This window comes from Heptranchias perlo, chromosome 17 (genome assembly GCF_035084215.1).
Source record: "Heptranchias perlo isolate sHepPer1 chromosome 17, sHepPer1.hap1, whole genome shotgun sequence".
Lineage (NCBI taxonomy): Eukaryota > Metazoa > Chordata > Chondrichthyes > Hexanchiformes > Hexanchidae > Heptranchias > Heptranchias perlo.
This window is the reverse complement of record NC_090341.1, coordinates 57,471,844-57,499,615: the sequence shown is the minus strand read 5'-3', so window position 1 is coordinate 57,499,615 and position 27,772 is coordinate 57,471,844. Positions and strand designations below refer to the sequence as shown.

The window sequence follows — 27,772 nt, the reverse complement described above, 5'->3', positions numbered from 1 at the left end:
AATATTCAATGACCCTGCCTTTACCACTCTCTGGTGGAGGGAGTTCCACAGACTCACGACCCTCTGAGAGAAAACATTTCTCCTCATCTCCGTCTTAAATGGGAGACCCCTTATTTTTAAACTGTGGCCCCTCGTTCTAGGCTCTCCCACAAGGGGAAACATCCTCTCAGCATCTATCCCTTCTAGTCCCCTCAGGATCTTATATGTTTCAATAAGATCACCTCTCATTCTTCTAAACTCCAGTGTATACAGGCCCAACTTGTCCAACCTTTCCTCATAAGATAACCCCCTCATCCCAGGAATCAGTCGAGTGAACCTTTTCTGAACCACCTCCAAAGCAATTATGTCCTTTCTTAAATAAGGAGACCAAAACTGCACACAGTATTCTAGATGTGGTCTCACCAATGTCCTGTCCAACTGTAGCAAAACATCTCTACTTTTATATTCCATTCCCCTTGCAATAAATGACAACATTCCATTTGCCTTCCTAATCACTTCCTGTACCTGCATACTAACTTTTTGTGATTCATGTGCTAGGACACCCAGATCCCTCTGTACCTCAGAGTCCTGCAATCTCTCTCTATTTAAATAATATATTGCTTTTCTATTCCTCCTGCCAAAGTGGACAAGTTCACATTTTCCCACATTATACTCCATCTGCCAAATTTTTGCCCACTCACTTAACCTATCTATATCCCTTTGCAGACTCCTTACATCCTCTTCACAACTTACTTTCCCACCTACCTTTGTGTCATCAGCAAATTTAGCAACCATACATTCAGTCCCTTCATCCAAGTCATTGATATAGATTGTAAATAGTTGAGGCCCCAGCACTGATCCCTGTGGCACTCCACTCGTTACATCTTGCCAACCTGAAAATGACCCATTTATGCCTGCTCCCTGATTCCTGTCAGCTAACCAATCCTTTATCCATGCTAATATGTTACCCGTACACCATGAGCTCTTATTTTGTGTAGTAGCCTTTGATGTGGCACCTTCTCAAAAGCCTTCTGGAAATCCAAGTACACCACATCCACAGGATCCCCTTTATCCACATTGCTTGTTACTTCCTCAAAGAACCTCAATGTGTCGGGAGGGAGGTGTGGGTGTCGGGAGGGGGGGGTGGGTGTCGGGAGGGGGTGTGTGGGTGTCGGGAGGGGGGGGTGGGTGTCGGGAGGGGGTGTGTGGGTGTCGGGAGGGGGGGTGTGGGTGTCGGGAGGGGGGGGTGTGAGTGTCGGGAGGGGGGGAGTGTGGGTGTCGGGAGGGGGGGGTGTGGGTGTCGGGAGGGGGGGGTGTGAGTGTCGGGAGGGGGGGGTGTGGGTGTCGGGAGGGGGGGGTGGGTGTCGGAAAGGGGGGGTGTGGGTGTCGGAAGGGGGGGGTGTGGGTGTCGGGAGGGGGGGATGTGGGTGTCGGGAGGGGGTGTGTGGGTGTCGGAAGGGGGGGGTGGGTGTCGGGAGGCGGGGGTGTGGGTGTCGGGAGGGGGGGGTGGGTGTCGGAAGGGGGGGGTGTGGGTGTCGGAAGGGGGGGGTGTGGGTGTCGGGAGGGGGGGATGTGGGTGTCGGGAGGGGGTGTGTGGGTGTCGGAAGGGGGGGGTGTGGGTGTCGGGAGGGGGGGTGTGGGAGTCGGGAGGGGGGTGTGTGGGTGTCGGAAGGGGGGGGTGGGTGTCGGAAGGGGGGGGTGTGGGTGTCGGGAGGGGGGGTGTGGGTGTCGGGTGGGGGTGTGTGGGTGTCGGGAGGGGGTGTGTGGGTGTCGGGAGGGGGGTGTGTGGGTGTCGGGAGTGGGGGGTGTGGGTGTCGGGAGGGAGGGGGTGTGGGTGTCGGGAGGGGGAGTGTGGGTGTCGGGAGGGGGGGTGTGTGGGTGTCGGGAGGGAGGGGGTGTGGGTGTCGGGAGGGGGGGGTGGGTGTCGGGAGGCGGGGGTGTGGGTGTCGGGAGGCGGGGGTGGGTGTCGGGAGGCGGGGGTGTGGGTGTCGGGAGTGGGGGGTGGGTGTCGGGAGGCGGGGGTGTGGGTGTCGGGAGTGGGGGGTGTGGGTGTGGGGTAGAGGGAGTGCCTTGTCCTCTGTATTTCTGATTGAGGTGTTGGTGATGAGACACTGGGATCTTGCTCTGTATGAGTGGGTGTGCAGCATTCAACCTTCCTAAATGGTCCTTTGTTGTGTTGTCAGGTGAGCAGAGTGTCTGTGGGGGAGACTGAGAAGGTATTGTTGATGCGGAGTGTCGAGGGCTCGATCACTCTCTCTGCCAGGTATGATTCTCCTCTCCTTCCCGCTCGAGTTGCACCTGATCCATTTCCTGTCCATGAAGTGGTTCAATTTACACAGCTGGCCTGGGAGACTTGCCTGGGTTCAGGGATTTGCTCAGTGCTGCTCTGGCTCCATTGCTGGAACTTCACCATGTTCACACTTTGATGGGAATAACACGATTAAATTCATCCATTTAATTGTCTCTTTAAATACATTCGTTAGTTTCACTAAAAGTTCTCGACCTTTCCCTAAAGACAGAGCGAGGTCTTTATATTGTTGCCCAGAGGTCTGACTCAATTCTCTGGAAAAGAAAACGAGGCCAGTGTAAAGTGGACTCTGATAATTCACTGTTGCCCCTTTTGAACTATTGCCCAAAACCAATTTCACACCTTGTGAGTTTAGTTTGGGCTTGTGCAGCCTGAGACGGTGCAGTGTCCATCATCCTGAGGATGGAGCTGGACTGCTGGGAAACTTCTCGACAGCTTCTACCACTTTCTGCTAAATTTAAGATTATTTGAAGAAAAGCTGGAGATCAATTTTAAAGCATTAATTGAGATCAAGTTTATATCGAGTGCTTTTTAATCAGAGTAGGTTGGACGAGAGTTAGAAATCACAGGGTACTGAACACACACCTGTTGTAATCTATAAACTTCAGAAAGTGTATTAAACTGGGAGAAAGAGAGAAGGGGGGTGCAGAGAGGGGGGGGCGGTGAGAGAGGGGGGGGGCGGTGAGAGAGGGGGGGTGGTGAGAGAGGGGGGGGCGGTGAGAGAGGGGGGGGCGGTGAGAGAGGGGGGGGCGGTGAGAGAGGGGGGTGGTGAGAGGGGGGGGCGGTGAGAGAGGGGGGGCGGTGAGAGAGGGGAGCGGTGAGAGAGGGGGGGGGCGGTGAGAGAGTGGGGCGTGTGAGAGGGGGGGTGGTGAGAGGGGGGGGCGGTGAGAGAGGGGGGCGGTGAGAGAGGGGGGCGGTGAGAGAGGGGGAGCGGTGAGAGGGGGGGGCGGTGAGAGAGGGGAGCGGTGAGAGAGGGGGGGTGCGGTGAGAGAGGGGGGGGGCGGTGAGAGAGGGGGGGGGCGGTGAGAGAGGGGGGAGCGGTGAGAGGGGGGGCGGTGAGAGAGGGGGGGGGGCGGTGAGAGAGTGGGGCGGTGAGAGAGGGGGGAGCGGTGAGAGGGGGGGCGGTGAGAGGGGGGGGCGGTGAGAGAGGGGGGCGGTGAGAGAGGGGGGCGGTGAGAGAGGGGGGGCGGTGAGAGAGGGGGGCGGTGAGAGGGGGGGGCGGTGAGAGAGGGGGGCGGTGAGAGAGGGGGGGCGGTGAGAGAGGGGAGCGGTGAGAGGGGGGGGCGGTGAGAGAGGGGGGCGGTGAGAGAGGGGGGCGGTGAGAGGGGGGGCGGTGAGAGAGGGGGGCGGTGAGAGGGGGGGCGGTGAGAGAGGGGGGCGGTGAGAGGGGGGGGGCGGTGAGAGGGGGGCGGTGAGAGGGGGGGGCGGTGAGAGAGGGGGGCGGTGAGAGGGGGGGGCGGTGAGAGAGGGGGGCGGTGAGAGGGGGGGGCGGTGAGAGGGGGGGGCGGTGAGAGAGGGGGGCGGTGAGAGAGGGGGGGGGCGGTGAGAGGGGGGGCGGTGAGAGGGGGGGGCGGTGAGAGAGGGGGTTGCGGTGAGAGAGGGGGGGGCGGTGAGAGAGGGGGGGTGCGGTGAGAGAGGGGGTTGCGGTGAGAGAGGGGGGGGCGGTGAGAGAGGGGGGGTGCGGTGAGAGGGGGGTGCGGTGAGAGGGGGGGAGCGGTGAGAGAGGGGGGAGCGGTGAGAGAGGGGGGAGCGGTGAGAGAGGGGGGCGGTGAGAGAGGGGGGCGGTGAGAGGGGGGGGCGGTGAGAGAGGGGGTTGCGGTGAGAGAGGGGGGGCGGTGAGAGAGGGGGGGTGCGGTGAGAGGGGGGTGCGGTGAGAGGGGGGGGCGGTGAGAGAGGGGGGCGGTGAGAGAGGGGGGGGGCGGTGAGAGAGGGGGGAGCGGTGAGAGAGGGGGGGTGCGGTGAGAGAGGGGGGGTGCGGTGAGAGAGGGGGGGTGCGGTGAGAGAGGGGGGGGGCGGTGAGAGAGGGGGGGTGCGGTGAGAGAGGGGGGGTGCGGTGAGAGAGGGGGGGGGTGATGAGAGAGGGGGGGGGCGGTGAGAGAGGGGGGGGCGGTGAGAGAGGGGGGGTGCGGTGAGAGAGGGGGGGTGCGGTGAGAGAGGGGGGGGTGCGGTGAGAGAGGGGGGGGCGGTGAGAGAGGGGGGGGTGCGGTGAGAGAGGGGGGGGTGATGAGAGAGGGGGGGGGCGGGTGAGAGAGGGGGGGGGCGGTGAGAGAGGGGGGGTGCGGTGAGAGAGGGGGGGTGCGGTGAGAGAGGGGGGGGTGCGGTGAGAGAGGGGGGGGCGGTGAGAGAGGGGGGGGTGCGGTGAGAGAGGGGGGTGCGGTGAGAGAGGGGGGGCGGTGAGAGAGGGGGGGTGCGGTGAGAGAGGGGGGGGGTGGTGAGAGAGGGGGGGGGCGGTGAGAGAGGGGGGGCGGTGAGAGAGGGGGTTGTGGCGAGAGCGTGGGGGGTGGTGCAGTCGGGTGGGGGGTGCAATGAGAACGCGGGGGGCGGTGAGGGAGGGGTGCGGTCACCTTAAATCTGTGTCCTCTGGTTACCGACCCTTCTGCTACTATTTACTCCATCAAAACCCTTCATGATTTTGAACACCTCGATCAAATCTCCTCTTAACCTTCTCTGTTCTAAAGAGAACAACCCCAGCTTCTCCAGTCTATCCACATAACTGAAGTCCCTCATCCCTGGAACCATTCTAGTAAATCTCTCCTGCACCCTCTCTAAAGCCTTCACATCCTTCCTAAAGTGTGGAGCCCAGAACTGGACACAATACTCCAGCTGGGGCCTAACAAATGTTTTATAAGGTTTAGAATACATTCCTTGTTTTTGTCCTCTAACCTCTATTAATAAAGCCCTTATGCTTTTTAACAGCCTTCTCAACTTGTCCTGCCACCTTCAAAGATTTGTGGACATACACCCCCAGGTCTCTCTGTTCCTGCACCCTCTTTAAAATTGTACCATTGAGTTTATTTTGCCTCTCCTCATTCTTCCTTCCAAAAAGCATCACTTCACACTGATATGATGTGGAGATGCCGGTGATGGACTGGGGTTGACAATTGTAAACAATTTTACAACACCAAGTTATAGTCCAACAATTTTATTTTAAATTCACAATCTTTCGGAGGCTTCCTCCTTCCTCAGGTAAATGTTCAGGAGCTCCTCGAAGCCTACGCATTTATACATATAGAACAATACATGGTGTTTACAGAATGCCCCTGCAACTGCCCGTTGCCAAGGCAATCACCGCCCCCCCCCCTCTCTCACCAAGGCAATCACCGTGTCTGAACACGGTGATTGCCTTGGCAAGGAGGAAGCCTCCGAAAGCTTGTGAATTTAAAATAAAATTGCTGGACTATAACTTGGTGTTGTAAAATTGTTTACAATTCACACTGATAATCATAGAATCAATGAAAGGTTACAGCAAGGAAGGAGGACATTCGGCCCATCAAGTCTGTGCCAGCTCTATGCAAGAGCAATCCTGCTAATCCCACTCCCCGCCCTATCCCCAAAGCACTGCAAATTTTTTCCTTTCAAGTATTTATCCAGTTCCCTTTTGAAGGCTATCTGGAATGCACTGCCTCCACCACCCCCTCAGGCAGTGCATTCCAGATCCTAACCACTCGCTATGTAGTCATAATAAGAATAAAACCGGACGGACCACCCGGCACTGGACACGACAAAGGCAAGCCAAGCCCAGTCGACCCCTGCAAGGTCCTCCTCACTAACATCTGGGGACTTGTGCCAAAATTGGGAGAGCTGTCCCACGGACTAGTCAAGCAATAGCCTAACATAGCCATACTCACAGAATCATATCTTTCAGCCAACATCCCAGACTCTTCCATCACCATCCCTGGGTATGTCCTATCCCACCGGCAGGACAGACCCACCAGAGGTGGCGGTACAGTGATATACAGTCAGGAGGGAGTGGCCCTGGGAGTCCTCAACATTGACTCTGGACCCCATGAAATCTCATGGCATCAGGTGAAACATGGGCAAGGAAACCTCCTGCTGATTATTACCTACCGCCCTCCCTCAGCTGATAAATCAGTCCTCCTCCATGTTGAGCACCACTTGGAGGAAGCACTGAGGGTAGCAAGGGCACAGAATGTACTCTGGGTGGGGGACTTCAATATCCATCACCAAGAGTGGCTCGGTAGCACCACTACTGACCAAGCTGGCCGAGTCCTGAAGGACATAGCTGCTAGACTGGGCCTGCGGCAGGTGGTGAGAGAACCAACACGGGGGAAAAACCTACTTGACCTCGTCCTCACCAGTCTACCTGTTGCAGATGCATCTGTCCATGACAGTATTGGTAGGAGTGACCACCGCACAGTCCTCGTGGAGAGGAAGTCTCGTCTTCACACTGAGGACACCATCCAACGTGTTGTGTGGCACTATCACCGTGCTAAATGGGATAGATTCAGAACAGATCTAACAGCTCAAAACTGGGCATCCATGAGGCGCTGTGGGCCATCAGCAGCAGCAGAATTGTATTCCAGCACAATCTGTAACCTCATGGCCCAGCAAATTCCTCACTCTATCATTACCAAAAAGGCAGCGGATCAACTCTGGTTCAATGAGGAGTATAGAAGAGCATGCCAGGAGCAGCACCAGGCGTACCTAAAAATGAAGTGCCAACCTGGTGAAGCTACAACTCAGGATGACATGCATGCTAAACAGCAGAAGCAACATGCTATAGACAAAGCTAAGCGATTCCACAACCAACGGATCAGATCAAAGCTCTGCAGTCCTGCCACATCCAGTCGTGAATAGTGGTGGACAATTAAACAACTAACAGGAGGAGGAGGCTCTGTAAACATCCCCATCCTCAATGATGGCAGAGTCCAGCATGTGAGTGCAAAAGACAAGGCAGAAGTGTTTGCAACCATCTTCAGCCAGAAGTGCCGAGTGGATGATCCATCTCGGCCGCCTCCCGATATCCCCACCATCACAGAAGCCAGTCTTCAGCCAATTCGATTCACTCCACGTGATATCAAGAAACGGCTGAGTGCATTGGATACAGCAAAGGCTATGGGCCCCGACAACATCCCGGCTATAGTGCTGAAGACTCGTGCTCCAGAACTAGCCGCGCCTCTAGCCAAAATGATCCAGTACAGCTACAACACTGGCATCTCCCTGAGAATGTGGAAAATTGCCCAGGTATGTACTGTCCACAAAAAGCAGGACAAATCCAATACGGCCAATTACCGCCCCATCAGTCTACTCTCAATCACCAGCAAAGTGATGGAAGGTATCGTCGACAGTGCTATCAAGCGGCACTTACTCACCAAGTCACACTTGGTGACACCTTTGGTTGGTGTGATGGTGTCCCAGGCTAATATAAGATATGCGATTTGAGAACCTCTCATTCACACACTCAACTGACAAAGGAGATAATCTCCGAAAGCTTGTGATTTTCAAATAAAACTGTTGGACTATAACCTGGTGTTGGAAGATTCCTTACATTTTTCCACCCCAGTCCATCACCGGCATCTCCACATCACCTCAGATAATGAAACAGTCTGTGCCGCCTGCAGCAAGACCTGGACAATATCCAGGCTTGGGCTGATAAGTGGCAAGTAACATTCGCGCCAGACAAGTGCCAGGCAATGACCATCTCCAACAAGAGAGAGTCTAACCACCTCCCCTTGACATTCAATGGCATTACTATCGCCGAATCCCCCACCATCAACGTCCTGGGGGTCACCATTGACCAGAATCTTAACTGGACCAACCATATAAATACTGTGGCTACAAGAGCAGGTCAGAGGCTGCGTATTCTGCGGCGAGTGACTCACCTCCTGACTCCCCAAAGCCTTTCCATCATCTACAAGGCACAAGTCAGGAGTGTGATGGAATACTCTCCACTTGCCTGGATGAGTGAAGCTCCAACAACACTCAAGAAGCTTGACACCATCCAGGACAAAGCAGCCCGCTTGATCAGCACCCCATCCACCACCCTAAACATTCACTCCCTTCACCACCAGTGCACCATGGTTGCAATGTGTACCATCCACAGGATGCACTGCAGCAACTCACCAAGGCTTCTTCGACAGCACCTCCCAAACCCGCGACCTCTACCGCCTAGAAGGACAAGGGCAGCAGGCACATGGGAACAGCACCAACTGCACTTTCCCCTCCAAGTCACACACCATCCCGACTTGGAAATATATCGCCGTTCCTTCATCGTCGCTGGGTCAAAATCCTGGAACTCCCTTCCTAACAGCACTGTGGGAGAACCGTCACCACACGGACTGCAGCGGTTCAAGAAGGCAGCTCACCGCCACCTTCTCAAGGGCAATTAGGGATGGGCAATAAATGCCGGCCTCGCCAGCGACGCCCACATCCCATGAACGAATTTTAAAAAACTTTTTTCTCATAACACCTTTGGTTCTTTTGCCAATAACCTTAAATCTATGTCCTCTGGTGCTTGACCCTTGCACCAATGGGAACTATTTAGAATCATAGAATCATAGAAGTTTACAACATGGAAACAGGCCCTTCGGCCCAACATGTCCATGTCGCCCAGTTTATACCACTAAGCTAGTCCCAATTGCCTGCACTTGGCCCATATCCCTCTATACCCATCTTACCCATGTAACTGTCCAAATGCTTTTTAAAAGACAAAATTGTACCCACCTCTACTACTGCCTCTGGCAGCTCGTTCCAGACACTCACCACCCTTTGAGTGAAAAAATTGCCCCTCTGGACCCTTTTGTATCTCTCCCCTCTCACCTTAAATCTATGCCCCCTCGTTATAGACTCCCCTACCTTTGGGAAAAGATTTTGACTATCGACCTTATCCATGCCCCTCATTATTTTATAGACTTCTATAAGATCACCCCTAAACCTCCTACTCTCCAGGGAAAAAAGTCTCAGTCTATCCAACCTCTCCCTATAAGTCAAACCATCAAGTCCCGGTAGCATCCTAGTAAATCTTTTCTGCACTCTTTCTAGTTTAATAATATCCTTTCTATAATAGGGTGACCAGAACTGTACACAGTATTCCAAGTGTGGCCTTACTAATGTCTTGTACAACTTCAACAAGACATCCCAACTCCTGTATTCAATGTTCTGACCAATGAAACCAAGCAATGTTCTGACTCAACCCTTCGTGATTTTGAATACCTCTATCAAATCTCCTCTCAACCGTCTCTGTTCCAAGGAGAACAACCCCAGCTTCTCCAGTCTATCCACGTAACTAAAGTCCCTCATCCCTGGAACCATTCTAGTAAATCTTTTCTGCACCCTCTAAGGCCTTCACATCTTTCCTAAAGTGCGGTGCCCAGAACTGGACATAATACTCCAGTTGTGGCCGAACCAGTGTTTTATAAATGTTCATCACGTGTCCCATACTCTATGCCTCTATTTATAAAGCCCATTCCCTGTGTTAAATTTCATCTGCCATGTGTCTGCCCATTTCACCAGTCTGTCTATGTCCTCTTGAAGTCTGTTACTATCCTCCAGATTGTTTACTATATTTCCGAGTTTCGTGTCATCAGCAAACTCTGAAATTATATCCTCTATACCCAAGTCCAGATTATTAATATATATCGAAAGGAGCAGTGGTCCTAATACTGACCCCTGGGGAACACCACTGTATACTTCCCTCCAGTCTAAAAAACAACCGTTCACCACTACTCTCTGCTTTCTGTCCTTTAGCCAATTTTGTATCCACACTGCCACTGTCCCTTTAATCCCATGGGCTTTAATTTTGCTAACAAGTCTATTATGTGGTACTTTATCAAATGCCTTTTCAAAGTCCATATACACAACATCAACCACACTACCCTCATTAACCCTCTCCGTTACTTCATCAAAGAACTCAATCAAGTTAGTCAAACACGATTTTCCTTTAACAAATCCGTGCTGACTTTCATTTATTAGCTCATACTTTTCCAAGGGCCAATTAATTTTGTCCTGGATTATTGTCTCTAAAAGTTTCCCCACCACTGACGTTGGGCTGATTGGCTGTAATTGCCAGGTTTATCCCCTCCCCTTTTTTTGAACAGGGGTGAAACATTTGCAATCCTCCAGTCCCCTGGCACCATCCCATATCTAAAGAGGGTTGGAAGATTGTGGCCAGAGCCTCTGCAATTTCCACCTTTACTTCCCTCAGTAACGTAGGATGCATCTCATCTTGACTTTGAGTACTGCCAATCTTTTAAGTACCTCCTCTTTGTCTATTTTGATCCTATCCGGTATCGCTACTACCTCCTCCTTTACTGCTATATTGGCAGCTTCCTCTTCTCCAGTGAAGACCAATGTGAAGTATTCATTTAGTACCTCAGCCATGTTCTCTGCCTCCACAAGAAGATCTTTTTTGTCCCTAATCGGTCCCACCCTTCCTTTGACTACCCTTTTACTATTTATGTTTATAGAAGACTTTTACGGTCCCTTTTATATTAGCTGCTAATCTGTTCACATACTCTATTTTTAACTCATTGAAATTTGCCGTACTGCAGTTAAGTATTTTTACATTTGATTGTTCCTTGTCCTTTTCCATAATTATTCTAAACCTAATGATATTATGATCACTATTCCCCAGATGCTCCCCCACTGAAACTTGATGGTGTTCCCTGAGCTAACCACAGTGAGGCAAGTCTCTACATTGTGTGAAGGATTTTACCATTCTCGGAGTGAAAGAGTGGCAAATATAATCTGTACATTTACAAAGATTGTTACTTGGAAATGTCGGAAGGACATCTCACCATGAATTAGAGGTGCAGCAACTGCTCTTATTTAGACAAGGTGAATAATCTAACATTATCCCTTTTCCATTCCTTGTCAGCTCGTCCACAGATCGAGACGAGTGGCTGGCTGCCATTAGCAGAGCAGTGGAAGATTATCAGAGGACACAGAGATTCCTGCGAGGGAGTGCTGAGGTCAGTGTTACAGTACAGAGCTCCCTTCCTGACACTGCGATGCTTCACTCAGTGAGACAGACCATAGCTCCACCAAAGACTTGTACACCTCACCTTCTCAGTGAGGACTGAGGCACTGCTTACTTCCGGGAAAGCCTGTGAGATACCCTGGAGGGCTTGGGAGCCTCGGCTAGTCCTGCACTGCTGGACGAGAGATCTCCAGAGGTGTTTGGGCACAATCGTATATCTTCCCCCATTCAGCGCTGTGGTCAGTAGTCACTCAAATCTCACCCACTCTCATGGTGCTGGTCCCTGATTTTGGAGCAAGAGGTGTAAGATTGGAGCTGGGCCCAGTGTGATTTGTGTCTGGTTTATAGCAGCACCACCCTGCACTGCTGCAGTGAGTGACAGTGTGACTCCTGCTCGATGGAGGATTGGTGTGTCCAGCCTTTTCTCAGAGGGCAGTGTAATAACAGCAGGAAATGCACTAAATATAACGTAAAAACAGACAGCTGACAGGTGAAAAGGCATCCCGTCAGTAAACTGTTACTCGCACCTTTAAAACTACTGAAGACTTGAGCAGCAAATCCCACAGGCCCCGTTTTAAACCGCGAGCAGCAAGAAAAGAGCAAAAGGCTAAAAAGATCCTGGCCCAGAATTTGCTGTGACAGCGTAATGAATGGCATCTGCATTAGTTCGACTTGCCCTTGCCCATTTAATCTCAATTTTTCTGCGTGGCTGAAAGTGTGAGCTGGTAACGTCGCAGTGAGGGAACAGTGTATCTGCTTAACCTTATTTGCGGAGGTACTGGCCATAATCTTCCAATCGTCCTTAGATACGGGGTGGTGCCAGAAGACTGGAGAATTGCAAATGTTACACCCTTGTTCAAAAAAGGGTGTAAGGATAAACCCAGCAACTACAGGCCAGTCAGTTTAATCTCAGTGGTGGGAAACTCTTAGAAATGATAATCGGGACAGAATTAACAGTCATTTGGACAAGTGTGGACAAGTAGGCAGGTAGAGCAGGAGTCCCCTGGGGCCATCTCCCTCTCAAACAGATATTCTGCTTTAGATACTGTTGGGGGAGATGGCTTATCAGGGGAATGCAGCAAGAGCCAGGTTCGGGGCACCACGGGTGGCTCTGCTGCACAGGAGGGGAGGAAGAAGAGTGTCAGGGATATAGTGATAGGGGATTCAATTGTAAGGGGAACAGATAGGCGTTTCTGCGGCCGCAAACGTGACTCCAGGATGGTATGTTGCCTCCCTGGTGCTAGGGTCAAGGATGTCACGGAGCGGCTGCAGGGCATTCTGGAGGGGGAGGTAAAAAAAGGGATGAGGTCCTGCAAGGTGAATTTAAGGAGTTAGGAGATAAATTAAAAAGCAGGACTTCAAAGGTAGTGATCTCAGGATTACTACCAGTGCCACGTGCTAGTGAGTATAGGAACAGGAGAATAGACCGGATGAATGTGTGGCTGCAGGGATGATGTAGGAGGGAGGGATTTAGATTCCTGGGACATTGGGACCGGTTCTGGGGAAGGTGGGACCTGTACAAGCAGGACGGGTTATACCCGAGCAGGACTGGGCCCAATATCCTCGCGGGGGTGTTTGCTAGTGCTGTTGGGGAAGGTTTAAACTAGAGTGGCAGGGGGATGGGAACCTGAGCGGGGAGTCAGAAGGGAATAAAATTGAGAGCAGCAAGAGAGGGGAAGACCCAGGGGAAATCTACAATACATGTAGTACAAACAGTTGTTCAAGAACAAGTGAGAGGGAAAAGCGTAGAGCAGCGGAAATAAAGTGTACTTTAGGCACGACAGATAAAATAAAAACTAGAAGGTGCAAGGCGATTAACCCAGCATCAAAGCTGTGGCAGGGGGTTGGGAACCTGAGCAGGGAGACAGAGGAAAGCGTGTCAGGAAGGGACAGAAGGTATGGAGTAAAAGGTAAAGTGTTAAAAAAGGAAAAAGCAGGAACTAAGTGTCACAAAACATATTTGAAAGTTCTTTATCTGAATGCACGTAGCATTCGTAACAAAATGGACGAGTTAACGGCACAAATAACTACGTATGGGTATGATCTTGTGGCCATTACAGAAACATGGCTGCAGGGTGACAATGACTGGGAGTTAAAAATGCCAGGTTATTTAACAATCAGGAAGGACAGGCAGGAAGGAAGTGGAGGTGGGGTGGCTATGTTAATAAGGGAAGGAATCACTGTAATACAGAGAAATGATATTGGGACAAAGGATCAGGATAATGAAACAGTTTGGGTAGAGATAAGGAATAATAAGGGGAAAAAAACACTCGTGGGCGTAGTATATAGGCCTCCTAATAGTTGCAACTCTGCTGGAAGAAGTATTAATCAGGAAATAGTCGGGGCATGTAATAAGGGAACAGCGATAATTATGGGGGATTTTAACGATCATATTAACTGGACAAATCAAATTGGGCAGGGCAGCCTTGAGGAAGAGTTTATTGAGTGTATTAGGGATGGATTTCTTGAGCAGTATGTAACTGATCCTACAAGGGGGAAAGCAACCTTGGACCTGGTCCTGTGTAATGAGCCAGGATTAATTAATAATGTCCTCGTCAAGGATCCCCTTGGAATGAGTGACCATAACATGGTTACATTCCATATCCAATTAGAGGGTGAGAAGGTTGGTTCTCAAACAAGCGTACTGAGCTTGAATAAAGGAGACTATGATGGTATGAGGGCGGAATTGATTAAAGTGGACTGGGAAAATAGATTAAAGGGTAAGACGGTACATGAGCAGTGGTGTTCGTTTAAGGAGTTATTTTACAACTTTCAAAAAATATATATTCCACTGAGGAAAAAAGGGTGTAAAAGAAATGACAGCCATCCGTGGCTAAGTGAAGAAATTAAGGATAGTATCCGACTAAAAACAAGGACATATAAGGTTGCCAAACTTAGTGGGAGGATAGAAGATTGGGAAGTCTTCAAAAGACAGCAAAAAGTAACTAAAGGATTGATTAAGAAAGGGAAGATAGATTATGAAAATAAATTAGCAAAAAATATAAAAACAGATAGCAAGAGTTTCTACAATTATATGAAAAGAAAAAGGGTGGCTAAGGCAAACGTAGGTCCCTTAGAGGATGAGACCGGGAAATTAATGGTGGGAAACATGGAGATGGCAAAAATGCTGAACAAATATTTTGTTTCAGTCTTTACGGTAGAGGACACTAAGAATATCCCAACACTGGACAAACGGGGGGCTCTAGGGGGGGAGGAGCTTAATACGATTAAAATCACTAAGGAATTGGTACTCAGTAAATTAATGGGACTCAAGGCGGATAAATCCCCTGGACCTGATGGCTTACATCCCAGGGTCTTGAGGGAAGTGGCAGTAGGGATTGTGGATGCTTTGGTAATAATTTTCCAAAATTCTCTGGACTTGGCAAAGGTCCCGGCAGATTGGAAAACTGCTAATGTAACACCCTTATTTAAAAAGGGTAGTAGGCAGAAGGCTGGAAATTATGGACCAGTTAGCCTAACATCTGTGGTGGGTAAAATTTTGGAGTCTATTATTAAGGAGACAGTAACAGAACATTTGGATAAACATAATTTAATGGGACAAAGTCAGCATGGCTTTACGAAGGGGAAGTCACGTCTGACAAATTTGCTTGAGTTCTTTGAGGACATAACGTACAGGGTGGATAAAGGGGAACCAGTGGACGTAGTGTATTTAGACTTCCAGAAGGCATTCGACAAGGTGCCATATAAAAGATTATTGCTCAAGATAAAGAATCACTGGATTGGGGGTAATATTCTGGCATGGGTGGAGGATTGGTTATCTAACAGGAAGCAGAGAGTTGGGATAAATGGTTCATTCTCGGACTGGCAACCAGTAGCCAGTGGTGTTCCACAGGGGTCGGTGCTGGGTCCCCAACTCTTTACAATCTATATTGCCGATTTGGAGGAGGGGACCGAGTGTAACGTATCAAAGTTTGCAGATGATACAAAGATGGGAGGGAAAGTGGAGATTGATGAGGACATAAAAAACCTACAGGGAGATTTAGACAGGCTGGGTGAGTGGGCGGAGATTTGGCAGATGCAATACAATATTAGAAAATGTGAGGTTATGCACTTTGGCAGGAAAAATCAGAGAGCAAGTTATTATCTTAATGGCGAGAAACTGGAAAGTACTGCAGTACAAAGGGATCTGGGGGTCCTAGTGCAAGAAAATCAAAAAGTTAGTATGCAGGTGCAGCAGGTGATCAAGAAGGCCAACGGAATGTTGGCTTTTATTGCTAGGGGGATAGAATATAAAAACAGGGAGGTATTGCTGCAGTTATATAAGGTATTGGTGAGACCGCACCTGGAATACTGCATACAGTTTTGGTGTCCATACTTAAGAAAAGACATACTTGCTCTCGAGGCAGTACAAAGAAGGTTCACTCGGTTCATCCCGGGGATGAGGGGGCGGACATATGAGGAGAGGTTGAGTAGATTGGGACTCTACTCATTGGAGTTCAGAAGAATGAGAGGCGATCTTATTGAAACATATAAGATTGTGAAGGGGCTTGATCGGGTGGATGCGGTCAGGATGTTCCCAAGGATGGGTGAAACTAGAACTAGGGGGCATAATCTTAGAATAAGGGGCTGCTCTTTCAAAACTGAGATGAGGAGAAACTTCTTCACTCAGAGGGTAGTAGGTCTGTGGAATTTGCTGCCCCAGGAAGCTGTGGAAACTACATCATTAAATAAATTTAAAACAGAAATAGACAGTTTCCTCGAAGTAAAGGGAATTAGGGGTTACGGGGAGCGGGCAGGAAATTGGACATGAATTTAGATTTGAGATTAGGATCAGATCAGCCATGATCTTATTGAATGGCGGAGCAGGCTCGAGGGGCCGATTGCCTACTCCTGCTCCTATTTCTTATGTTCCTATGTTCTTATAATTAGGGAAAGCCAGCACGGATTTATTAAAGGCAAATCGCGTTTAACAAAATTGACTAAGTGACAGGAAACAGAGAGTAGTGGTGAACGGTTGTTTCTCGGACTGGAGGGAGGTGTACAGTGGTGTTCCCCAGGGGTCAGTGCTGGGACCACTGCTTTTCTTGATATATATTAATGACTTGGACTTGGGTGTACAGGGCACAATTTCAAAATTTGCAGATGACACAAAACTTGGAAGGGTAGTAAACAGTGAGGAGGATAGTGATAGACTTCAAGAGGATATAGACAGGTTGGTGGAATGGGCGGACACGTGGCAGATAGGGCCAGGGGAGTGGGACTAGCTGGATTGCTCTTGCATAGAACTGGCACAGACTTGACGGGCCGAATGGCCTCCTTCCGTGCTGTCACCATTCAATGATTCTATGAACCAATCAGATTGAAGGATTGTGAAATTAAGACCGAAGGAATTGGAGGGATGAATTCAATGCAGGTACAGAAAGAGAAATAAAGAAGGGAAAAAAAGATTGGATTAAGAGAGAAAGAAAAGGCAGAAAGGAAAAGTAAGAAAAAATCATAATTTAAAAATGTTTTTTTAAATCTCCAACAACAATTAAAAGCTGAAGGAATGAGACTCCACTCTTGTAATAGTTAATTTTCAGAGAGTTTGTTTGACAGTAATTAATACAGATCACGGGGTTAAAAGGGGACTTGGACTAAAATGGGCAAGAATTAACTTTCTGTGGCGAGTTTAGTTTATATCTACTGCACAAACACAGCAACTCCACCCCATTCGATGCAGGTCAATGGTGCGGTAGACAGCGAGATGCCGCTTTCGTGAAGCTAATGGCGGAACAGCGCAACTCGGACAGCAACTTCTGGATATTTGAGTTTAATCTCGCATCTGCCCCTCGCCTGAAGTTGCTGTACCATTTGTGCATAAATAACAGTGAGCACCATTCTGCCATTCGCCTGACTCTTAGACAGCAAACTCCGGGCCATGGGATTGATGTGTGGGACCAATTTACATCAGAGTGCCTGAAATACTCAAACTGAGGCTCACACCACCAGAGGAAGAGTAAAACATGCAAGACCCCGAGGCGCGCAGAGACCCCTGAGGCGCGCAGAGACCCCCAAGGCACGCAGAGACCCCGAGACTTGGTAGAGAGGCACAGAGAGGTCTGGTCATGGAATTGAGGGGAGGCCTACACTCTCGAGTCAGTCAGAGATAATTAGATGTCATGGCCTGCCTCCTCCCATTGATATCTGTAGTTTCTGTATCTAACTGCAATCTGCTTTTCCTCAGTACCATCTCTGAGTTTGGAACTAAAAGTCTTAGGACCTCTGAATTAATTGAAGTCTGTGTCTCATTTCTTCTCCCTCAGGTCTCCCCTGAGAAGGTGGACAGTGGCCTGGGTGCCAAGCCACCAATGCTGATCCCCGACTCCCGTGTGGTGATGTGTATGATCTGTACGGGTGACTTCTCCCTGACATCGAGGCGCCAACATTGTAACGCGTGTGGGAAGGTAGGTCGACCAGTGTCACTGCTCCATCAGCACCCAATTAGAAAACTGTGTGGGACAGTGAGAGGTTACAGACGGGCACAGTCCCATTCACTCACTCCTGTCTTCATCTCACAGGTTGTATGTCGGACATGCTCCAGGAACAAGTATCCGCTCAAGTACCTCAAAGCAGGTCGGCCAGAGTGTGTGACCAGTGCCACAGGGAGTTGAAGAGGAAAGGTAATCGTGACGTCGATGGGGGAGCGCCCCGTAACGGCGATGGGGGAGAGCCCCGTAACGGCGATGGGGGGAGCGCCCCGTAACCGCGTTGGGGGAGCGCCCCGTAACGGCGATGGGGGAGCGCCCCGTAACGGCGATGGGGGTGCGCCCAATACACACTGATGAACTTGTAGCTATACTTATGGGTATATACATATCTATGGATACCTATACGGATACACCAATAGATCGTCATATACTACACCTACACGTACACATTAAGAAAGTGAAGGATGGGAAAAGGCCATTTGGCCTGTAGAAACTCATCTTTCCAGTCCCCTAACTTTTTAAGTTGGTTTGGTGTGGCCCAATCTATTTGTCTCTTTCTGTGCTTAGCAGATTGTTCCAACTATTTGTCACTTTGAGTGAAGATACCTTCGACATTTACATCTGATTAATCTCAATCTTTGCTGCTAAGCTACTGACATTATTTTCCAGTTTATTTTCATGTCAGTATTGGTGAGGGGGGTGAGGGGGTTGAGATATAACCCAAGGCAAAACAGTTGGGGGACATGTCCTTTCACTCTCTCCAGTGGCCGTGAGGACATTGGTTCAGTTCGAACTTGCGCATTGTGTTGTGTTCCTATAATCACACCGAATCTACTGTAACCAAACCTGGACCCCGGACCTGCCGAGGATTGGTCAGTGTCCCAGATTTAACACTCAGCTCCAAATTGTGCTGCACAGGTCACATGGAGTGACCACCACATTCACCTGTGTCTCCGGACGGTGGAATAGGCCATGCCAATGGGACAATGGTACAGGCTAAAATGTTCAGTCAGATTTATTTACCAGTAAATTATTCAGAAGCCAGGTGATACAGCAAAATTTAGAATCAGCACAATGCCTAATAACAATAAAATTTGAACTAGACCAGATCTTAGATACCAATTTTTAGAACTTATTTCTTAAAAATCTGTTAAGTGACAAGACCTTGAATGACACTCAGGACTGCATCGACCCATTCAAAGGTATCTGACCTCAGAACAGTCAATCATGCAGAATAAATGCTACAGTCCTGCAGAAAATGCAGCCCAAATGTCTACAGAGAGATGCACCTCATACACTTGAGAAGATTTTACTTATGGGGATCACGGAGTATTCAAAGAAATGATCTCCGCAGAAAGATGGGTTGAGTAGAGTCCATGATGGATGAATTATATATGGACTGTTTAACTAGGCCTTGGGCCCAGGCTCTCTTTAACTCTGATTTCCACTCTTGGTACTTTCACTGACCCACTTTCTGATGCTTTTACGCAGAGTTGATGACAGCGATCCAAAGCTCTCCATCATCACCAGCCCGGTCAGCAGGCAGTGCCTTATCTTCAGTGTTCCATAGTCTCCACACGCCCTCCATCCGCAAACAGAAGAGGATACCTGCTGCTCTGAAGGAGGTAGGCAGGAGTTGGCAGAGTTCTGAAGGAGGTAGGCCTGGTCACTGTCTGAGGCTGAACCAGACTGTTCGTAACCTCAGCGTCCTATTTGACCCTGAGCTGAGCTTCCGACCCCATATCCGCTCCATCACCAAGACCGCCTACACCTACCTCCGTAATGTCGCCCGCCTCCACCCACTCCAGTGCTGTACTGAGGGAGTGCTGTACTGTCGGAGGTGCCGTCTTTAGATGGGGTGTTAAACCAAGGCTCTGTCTGCCCTCTCAGGTGGACATAAAAGATCCCATGGCCACTATTTCAAAGAAGGGCAGGGGAGTTCTCCCCGTAATCCTGGCCCCAAACACTTAAACAGATGATCTGGTCATTTATCACATTGCTGTTTGTGGGACCTTGCTGCCATAAATTGGCTGCCACGTTTCCTACATTACAACAGTGACTACATTTCATTAATACCTTATTGGTTGTAAAGTGATTTGGGACGGCCTGAGGCCTTTGTCTTTCTGCAAGTTGTTAATGTTGTTGATTATCCAAACGTCGGAGATATTACAGAGAAGAGCAATGAGGCTGATGCCTATTGGAGGGGCCTGAGTTACAGATAAGCCCCGTGAATAAGACACACTGACCCTCGGAGACATCTCTCCCTGTGACACTGACCCTCGGAGACACCTCTCCCTGTGACACTGACCCCTGGGGACACCTCTCCCTGTGACACTGACCCTCGGAGACACCTCTCCCTGTGACACTGACCCTCGGAGACATCTCTCCCTGTGACACTGACCCTCGGAGACACCTCTCCCTGTGACACTGACCCCTGGGGACACCTCTCCCTGTGACACTGACCCTCGGAGACACCTCTCCCTGTGACACTGACCCTCGGGGACACCTCTCCCTGTGACACTGACCCTCGGGGACACCTCTCCCTGTGACACTGACCCCTGGGGACACCTCTCCCTGTGACACTGACCCCTGGGGACACCTCTCCCTGTGACACTGACCCCTGCGGACACCTCTCCCTGTGACACTGACCCCTGGGGACACCTCTCCCTGTGACACTGACCCCTGGGGACACCTCTCCCTGTGACACTGACCCTCGGAGACACCTCTCCCTGTGACACTGACCCTCGGAGACACCTCTCCCTGTGACAGTGACCCCTGGGGACACCTCTCCCTGTGACACTGACCCTCGGAGACACCTCTCCCTGTGACACTGACCCTCGGGGACACCTCTCCCTGTGACACTGACCCTCGGAGACACCTCTCCCTGTGACACTGACCCTCGGGGACACCTCTCCCTGTGACACTGACCCTCGGGGACACCTCTCCCTTTGACAGTGACCCCTGGGGACACCTCTCCCTGTGACACTGACCCTCGGAGACACCTCTCCCTATGACACTGACCCCTGGGGACACCTTCCCTGTGACACTGACCCTCGGGGACACCTCTCCCTATGACACTGACCCCTGGGGACACCTCTCCCTGTGACACTGACCCTCGGGGACACCTCTCCCTATGACACTGACCCTCGGGGACACCTCTCCCTATGACACTGACCCTCGGGGACACCTCTCCCTGTGCAGTGTTTTATTTTATGATGGGATGTCTGCTCGGTTTCCAGGTATCAGCGTCAGCCGAGGGAGTCTCAATGAGTGGATATCTGCAGAGGTGTAAGAGGAACAAGAAACACTTCAAGAAGCTGTGGTTCGTTATCAATGAGAAAGTGCTGTACACGTACGGAGCAAGAGGGGTAAGATTCTGCAGCATGATCTCTCCCGTCCCCCTCTGTACTCTCTCCCCCTCCCCCCCTCTGTACTCTCTCCCCGTCCCCCCTCTGTACTCTCTCCCCGTCCCCCCTCTGTACTCTCTCCCCCTCCCCCCTCTGTACTCTCTCCCCCTCCCCCCCTCTGTACTCTCTCCCCGTCCCCCCTCTGTACTCTCTCCCCCTCCCCCCTCTGTACTCTCTCCCCCTCCCCCCCTCTGTACTCTCTCCCCGTCCCCCCTCTGTACTCTCTCCCCGTCCCCCCTCTGTACTCTCTCCCCGTCCCCCCCTCTGTACTCTCTCCCCGTCCCCCCTCTGTACTCTCTCCCCGTCCCCCCTCTGTACTCTCTCCCCGTCCCCCCTCTGTACTCTCTCTCCCCGTCCCCCCCTCTGTACTCTCCCCGTCCCCCTCTGTACTCTCTCCCCCTCCCCCCCTCTGTACTCTCTCCCCCTCCCCCCTCTGTACTCTCTCCCCGTCCCCCCCTCTGTACTCTCCCCGTCCCCCCTCTGTACTCTCTCCCCGTCCCCCCCTCTGTACTCTCTCCCCGTCCCCCCTCTGTACTCTCTCCCCGTCCCCCCTCTGTACTCTCTCCCCGTCCCCCCTCTGTACTCTCTCCCCATCCCCCCTCTGTACTCTCCCCGTCCCCCCTCTGTACTCTCTCCCCGTCCCCCCTCTGTACTCTCTCCCCGTCCCCACTCTGTACTCTCTCCCCATCCCCCCTCTGTACTCTCTCCCTGTCCCCCCCTCTGTACTCTCTCCTGTCCCCCCCTCTGTACTCTCTCCCTGTCCCCCTCTGTACTCTCTCCCCCTCCCCCTCTGTACTCTCTCCCCCTCCCCCTCTGTACTCTCTCCCCCTCCCCCCCCTCTTTACTCTCTCCCGTCCCCCCTCTGTACTCTCTCCCCATCCCCCCTCTGTACTCTCCCCGTCCCCCCTCTGTACTCTCTCCCCGTCCCCCCTCTGTACTCTCTCCCCGTCCCCCCTCTGTACTCTCTCCCCGTCCCCCCTCTGTACTCTCTCCCCATCCCCCCTCTGTACTCTCTCCTGTCCCCCCCTCTGTACTCTCTCCCTGTCCCCCTCTGTACTCTCTCCCCCTCCCCCTCTGTACTCTCTCCCCCTCCCCCTCTGTACTCTCTCCCCGTCCCCCCCTCTGTACTCTCTCCCCCTCCCCCTCTGTACTCTCTCCCCGTCCCCCCCTCTGTACTCTCTCCCCCTCCCCCCTCTGTACTCTCTCCCCGTCCCCCCCTCTGTACTCTCTCCCCCTCCCCCCTCTGTACTCTCTCCCCGTCCCCCCCTCTGTACTCTCTCCCCCTCCCCCCTCTGTACTCTCTCCCCGTCCCCCCTCTGTACTCTCTCCCTGTCCCCCCTCTGTACTCTCTCCCTGTCCCCCCTCTGTACTCTCTCCCCGTCCCCCCTCTGTACTCTCTCCCCGTCCCCCCTCTGTACTCTCTCCCCGTCCCCCCTCTGTACTCTCTCCCTGTCCCCCCCTCTGTACTCTCTCCCCATCCCCCCCTCTGTACTCTCTCCCTGTCCCCCCTCTGTACTCTCTCCCTGTCCCCCCTCTGTACTCTCTCCCCGTCCCCCCCTCTGTACTCTCTCCCCGTCCCGCCTCTGTACTCTCTCCCTGTCCCCCCCTCTGTACTCTCTCCCCGTCCCCCCCTCTGTACTCTCTCCCCGTCCCGCCTCTGTACTCTCTCCCTGTCCCCCCCTCTGTACTCTCTCCCTGTCCCCCCCTCTGTACTCTCTCCCCGTCCCCCCCTCTGTACTCTCTCCCCGTCCCCCCCTCTGTACTCTCTCCCTGTCCCCCCTCTGTACTCTCTCCCTGTCCCCCCTCTGTACTCTCTCCCCCTCCCCCCCTCTGTACTCTCTCCCCGTCCCCCCTCTGTACTCTCTCCCCGTCCCCCCTCTGTCCTCTCTCCCCGTCCCCCCTCTGTCCTCTCTCCCCGTCCCCCCTCTGTACTCTCTCCCATCCCCCCTCTGTACTCTCTCCCCGTGCCCCCTCTGTACTCTCTTCCATCCCCCCTCTGTACTCTCTCCCCGTCCCCCCTCTGTACTCTCTCCCATCCCCCCTCTGTACTCTCTCCCCGTCCCCCCTCTGTACTCTCTCCCCGTCCCCCCCTCTGTACTCTCTCCCTGTCCCCCCTCTGTACTCTCTCCCCGTCCCCCCTCTGTACTCTCTCCCTGTCACCCCTCTGTACTCTCTCCCATCCCCCCTCTGTACTCTCTCCCCGTCCCCCCTCTGTACTCTCTCCCTGTCCCCCCCTCTGTACTCTCTCCCGTCCCCCCTCTGTACTCTCTCCCCCTCCCCCCTCTGTACTCTCTCCCTGTCCCCCCTCTGTACTCTCTCCCCGTCCCCCCTCTGTACTCTCTCCCTGTCCCCCCTCTGTACTCTCTCCCCGTCCCCCCTCTGTACTCTCTCCCCATCCCCCCTCTGTCCTCTCTCCCCGTCCCCCCTCTGTACTCTCTCCCATCCCCCCTCTGTACTCTCTCCCCGTCCCCCCTCTGTACTCTCTCCCCGTCCCCTCTCTGTACTCACTCCCCGTCCCCTCTCTGTACTCACTCCCCGTCCCCTCTCTGTACTCACTCCCCGTCCCCTCTCTGTACTCACTCCCCGTCCCCTCTCTGTACTCACTCCCCGTCCCCTCTCTGTACTCACTCCCCGTCCCCTCTCTGTACTCACTCCCCTTCCCCTCTCTGTACTCACTCCCCGTCCCCTCTCTGTACTCACTCCCCGTCCCCTCTCTGTACTCACTCCCCGTCCCCCCTCTGTACTCTCTCCCCATCCCCCCTCTGTACTCTCTCCCCGTCCCCTCTCTGTACTCACTCCCCGTCCCCTCTCTGTACTCACTCCCCGTCCCCTCTCTGTACTCACTCCCCTTCCCCTCTCTGTACTCACTCCCCGTCCCCTCTCTGTACTCACTCCCCGTCCCCTCTCTGTACTCACTCCCCGTCCCCTCTCTGTACTCACTCCCCGTCCCCTCTCTGTACTCTCTCCCTGTCCCCCCTCTGTGCTCTCTCCCATCCCCCTCCCATCAGTCAGATATTATCACACACCTCCTTACATTCAGTGTGTATGGGATATCGGTAACAAACTCACATACCAGGGGCTCCTTCAGGAGACTACAATCATGTTGTCTTGGCTGCTTTCACTGGCCTCAACAAGACTTGATCAAAAGTGCCCCTGAGCTTCAGTGAGTTGTATTTTTATAGAGTACAGTGTGTCATCACTACCTCTGTGTGTATTCTGTTGATGTGTGCACTCATTTCGTGGTAAGTTTAGCTGCTACCATTTGTACTTTGATGTCTTAGGTTGTTTATTGCACTCTGGACATTCAATATTTAACTGCCCATTCATTCTCTGCAGCATTCGAAGCCTTATCTCGTTGCAGTACATTCACTACACAACCCCTATTCATACGAGGTTATCCCTACAGTCTCCTTGACTTATTTACTATTTACCTATTATATTTCTTAACTCTTCTCATGGACGGTTATTGAGGTAATGTCTCCTATATTCCAGGCCTAACCTTGTATATCCATTACAACCACTGCAGAATGAGTCTGTAATATGTGGATATATATTTTATATTAACAAAAGCTTACTATAGCTAATCCCACCTGGTAGACCTATCCCAACAGTGACACCCGGTCACATTCGGGCTGTAGGTGTTTAGATTCACATTACAGGATGTGATCACTCTAAAGGGAGAGTGAGTTTGTGAGGGAGGGAAGTGAGTGACAATCCATTGGAGAAGGAGGAGCCAGGAGGCAGTGAGAGATACTCCAAAAGTGTTGAATTGGTAAAGAGATATTCAGTACTGAATACCTGTAACAATGGACAGTATCCAGTCTACAGAACCATGGAGCAAGTGGTCACTAAAGGAGGGGAGTAAAAGGATGAAACGCAGTAGGAATACGGGGCTCAGTAGCCTAAGAATAGACGGGCACTTTTGTAGTCGCAGCCAAGAGTCCTGAATGGTGGGCTGCCTCCCAGGTGCCAGGGTAAGGGATATCGTGGAGTGGGTGTAAAGGATTTGGGAGTGGGAAGGGGAACAGCCAGAAGTTGGAACCAATGACACCACAAGAAATAGAATTTGGGACCTGCAGAGAGATTAAAGTACATAAATGTACAAAGTATTGTGAATAAAATTGGTGAACTTGTGGCAGCAGTTGCTATGGGGTCTGATATAACAACATTAACAGAGGCATGGTTTAAACTAGGGCGGGACTGGGAGCTGAACATTCCTGGTTACAAAGTGTTGAGGAGAGGGATAGAGGGAGGAAGGGTGGAAGAGTTAATCCAAGATTCCATTACAGCACTGGAACAGGGGATGGGGCAAACGCTGCAGCTGTCTGGTTAGAGTGGAGAGGAGATAGAGGAAGAGATATGGAAACACATTGGAGAGAAACAAGGAACTACAGAGCCAACATGATGGATGAGTTCAATTATCCAAAGACAGGCTCGGGTAAGAGTAATTTAAGTGGCAAAGAAGGGGAGGGGTTTCTAGTGTATTCAGTGATGCTTTCTGGATCAGTGTCTTTAGTCCAATAAAGGAATGAGATAGCTCGGGGTCTAGCTGTAGGAAATGGTGAGGTAAGTAAGTGTTGTAAAGGTCAGGGAAATTCTAGGAAACAGCGAGCAGAGCATGATTAGGGTCAAAAGAAAACCTGAAAAGGTGAATGAACAAAGATAAAGGTTCTTTAATTGAGAAAAGGTGATTTCAGTGAGGTTAGCCCAGATAAACTGGCCACATAAGACCGCACACAACGGGAGTTGTTCAAACAGGAGATAATCAGGGTACAGAAGAGACATATTCTCACAAGAAAGAAAGAGGTGCAGTAAGAGCAGGGGTTCCTTGGACCAGCAGAGAAACTCAGATTAGGATTTTACAAAATGAGACACATGACCAATCTAGGACTAATAACACTGAGCAGAATGTACAAAATATAGAGGGGGAGCAAAGAAGATTAAAAAGTCTACAAGGATAGACTGAAGATAGACTAATGTAAGGAATCTTACAACACCAGGTTATAGTCCAACTGTTTTATTTGAAAATCACAAGCTTTCGGAGGCTTTCTCCTTCGTCAGGTGAGCGAGACACTCGCCTGACGAAGGAGAAAGCCTCTGAAAGCTTGTGATTTTCAAATAAAACAGTTGGACTATAACCTGGTGTTGTAAGATTCCTTACATTTGTCCACCCCAGTCCATCACCGGCATCTCCACATCATGAAGATAGACTGGCAGGGGACAGAATGGGAATTAGTAAACACACAGAGTAAAAGACTAGCTAAAGGATAGAGCCCATCAGAGATAAGAAAGGAAATCTTATGGAGTTAATGAAATGGTTGAGATACTAAACAATTACTTTGCCTTGGTTTTTACATAACATAAAATTACATAGAACGTGCAGCAGAGGAACAGGCCATTCGGCCCAACTGGTCCATGCCGGTGTTTATGCTCCAAACGAGCCTCCTCCCTCCCTACTTCATCTCACCCTATCAGCATATCCTTCTATTCCTTTCTCCCTCATGTGTTTATCTAGCTTCCCCTTAAATGTATCTATGTTATTCACCTCAACTACTCCTTTTGGTAGCAAGTTCCACATTCTCACCACTCTCTGGGTAAAGAAGTTTCTCCTGAATTCCCTATTGGGTTTATTAGTGACTATCTTATATTTATGGCCCCTAGTTCTGGCCTCCCCTGCAAGTGGAAACATTTTCTCTACGTCTACCCTATTAAACCTTTCATTGTCTTAAAGACCTCTATCAGGTCACCCCTCAGCCTCCTCTTTTCTAGAGAAAACAGCCCCAGCCTGTTCAATCTTTCCTGATAGGTTTAACTTCTCAGTTCTGGTATCATCCTAGTAAATCTCTAGAGTGTGGTGGTGAGAACGAACAAGTACAAAAGGGAGAGGTGGGCTGGATAGAGAGGAAAGCTACAGATAAGGAAGGAGTACTGAGGACACACAGCCCAGAACACTGAGGGAAGTCAGAGAGGAAACAGCAGAGGCTCTAACCTCTATGTTTCAGACATCCTGGGATATGGAAGTTGTGCCAGAGGACTGGAAGGTTGTTAGTGTAACATCTCTGTACAAGAAGGGAGAAAGGGATGAACCAGGTAACTATAGACCAGGCAGCTTAACTCAGTAATGAGTAAGCTTCTAGAGGCCATAATACAGGATAAAATTAATTCTCACTTAGAAAGACATGGATCAATTAAGGACAGCCAGCATAGATCTGTAAAAGACAAGTTGTGTCTAGTAAATTTATTAGAGTTGATGGAGTGTAATGATGAAGGAAATGTAGTGGATGTTGTGTATATCGATTTTCAAAAGGCATTCCATAAGGTGCTTAACTCTGACTGACTTCAGGATCTACTGAAGATCAGTCTGTAATTGGTCTAGGAAGTGTCAGCTGTGGTTCAGTGGGTAGCACTCTCGCCTCTGAGTCAAAAGTTCATGTGATCAAGCCCCACTCCAGAGACTTGAGTACATAATCCAGGCTGACACTCCAGTGCAGTACTGAGGGAGTGCTTTTAGATGAGACATTTAACCGAGGCCTTGTCTGCCCACTCTGGTGGATGTAAAAGATCCCATGGCACTATTTTAAAGAACATATGAACAAGGATGGATAGGAAAAGACTCTCTGGCCCATCCAGCCTGTCCCACACAATTGTGATTCCATAATATCTACACTCCCCACCCCACCAGAAACCATGAAATCTCCTAGGAGGTGAA

The 27,772-nt window shown here is 51.0% G+C and overlaps 1 protein-coding gene across 1 annotated transcript in view; it reads left to right on the top strand.

Annotated features, from left to right (window-relative positions):
• LOC137333943 (FYVE, RhoGEF and PH domain-containing protein 5-like) overlaps window positions 1–27,772 on the top strand; it is a 329,534-nt gene that overhangs the window by 284,511 nt on the left and 17,251 nt on the right. The window contains 7 exon segments of the mRNA XM_067998296.1: window positions 2,163–2,242; window positions 11,124–11,217; window positions 17,492–17,632; window positions 17,747–17,795; window positions 17,798–17,848; window positions 19,148–19,281; window positions 20,896–21,024. Coding sequence (XP_067854397.1) covers window positions 2,163–2,242; window positions 11,124–11,217; window positions 17,492–17,632; window positions 17,747–17,795; window positions 17,798–17,848; window positions 19,148–19,281; window positions 20,896–21,024 — 678 coding nt within the window.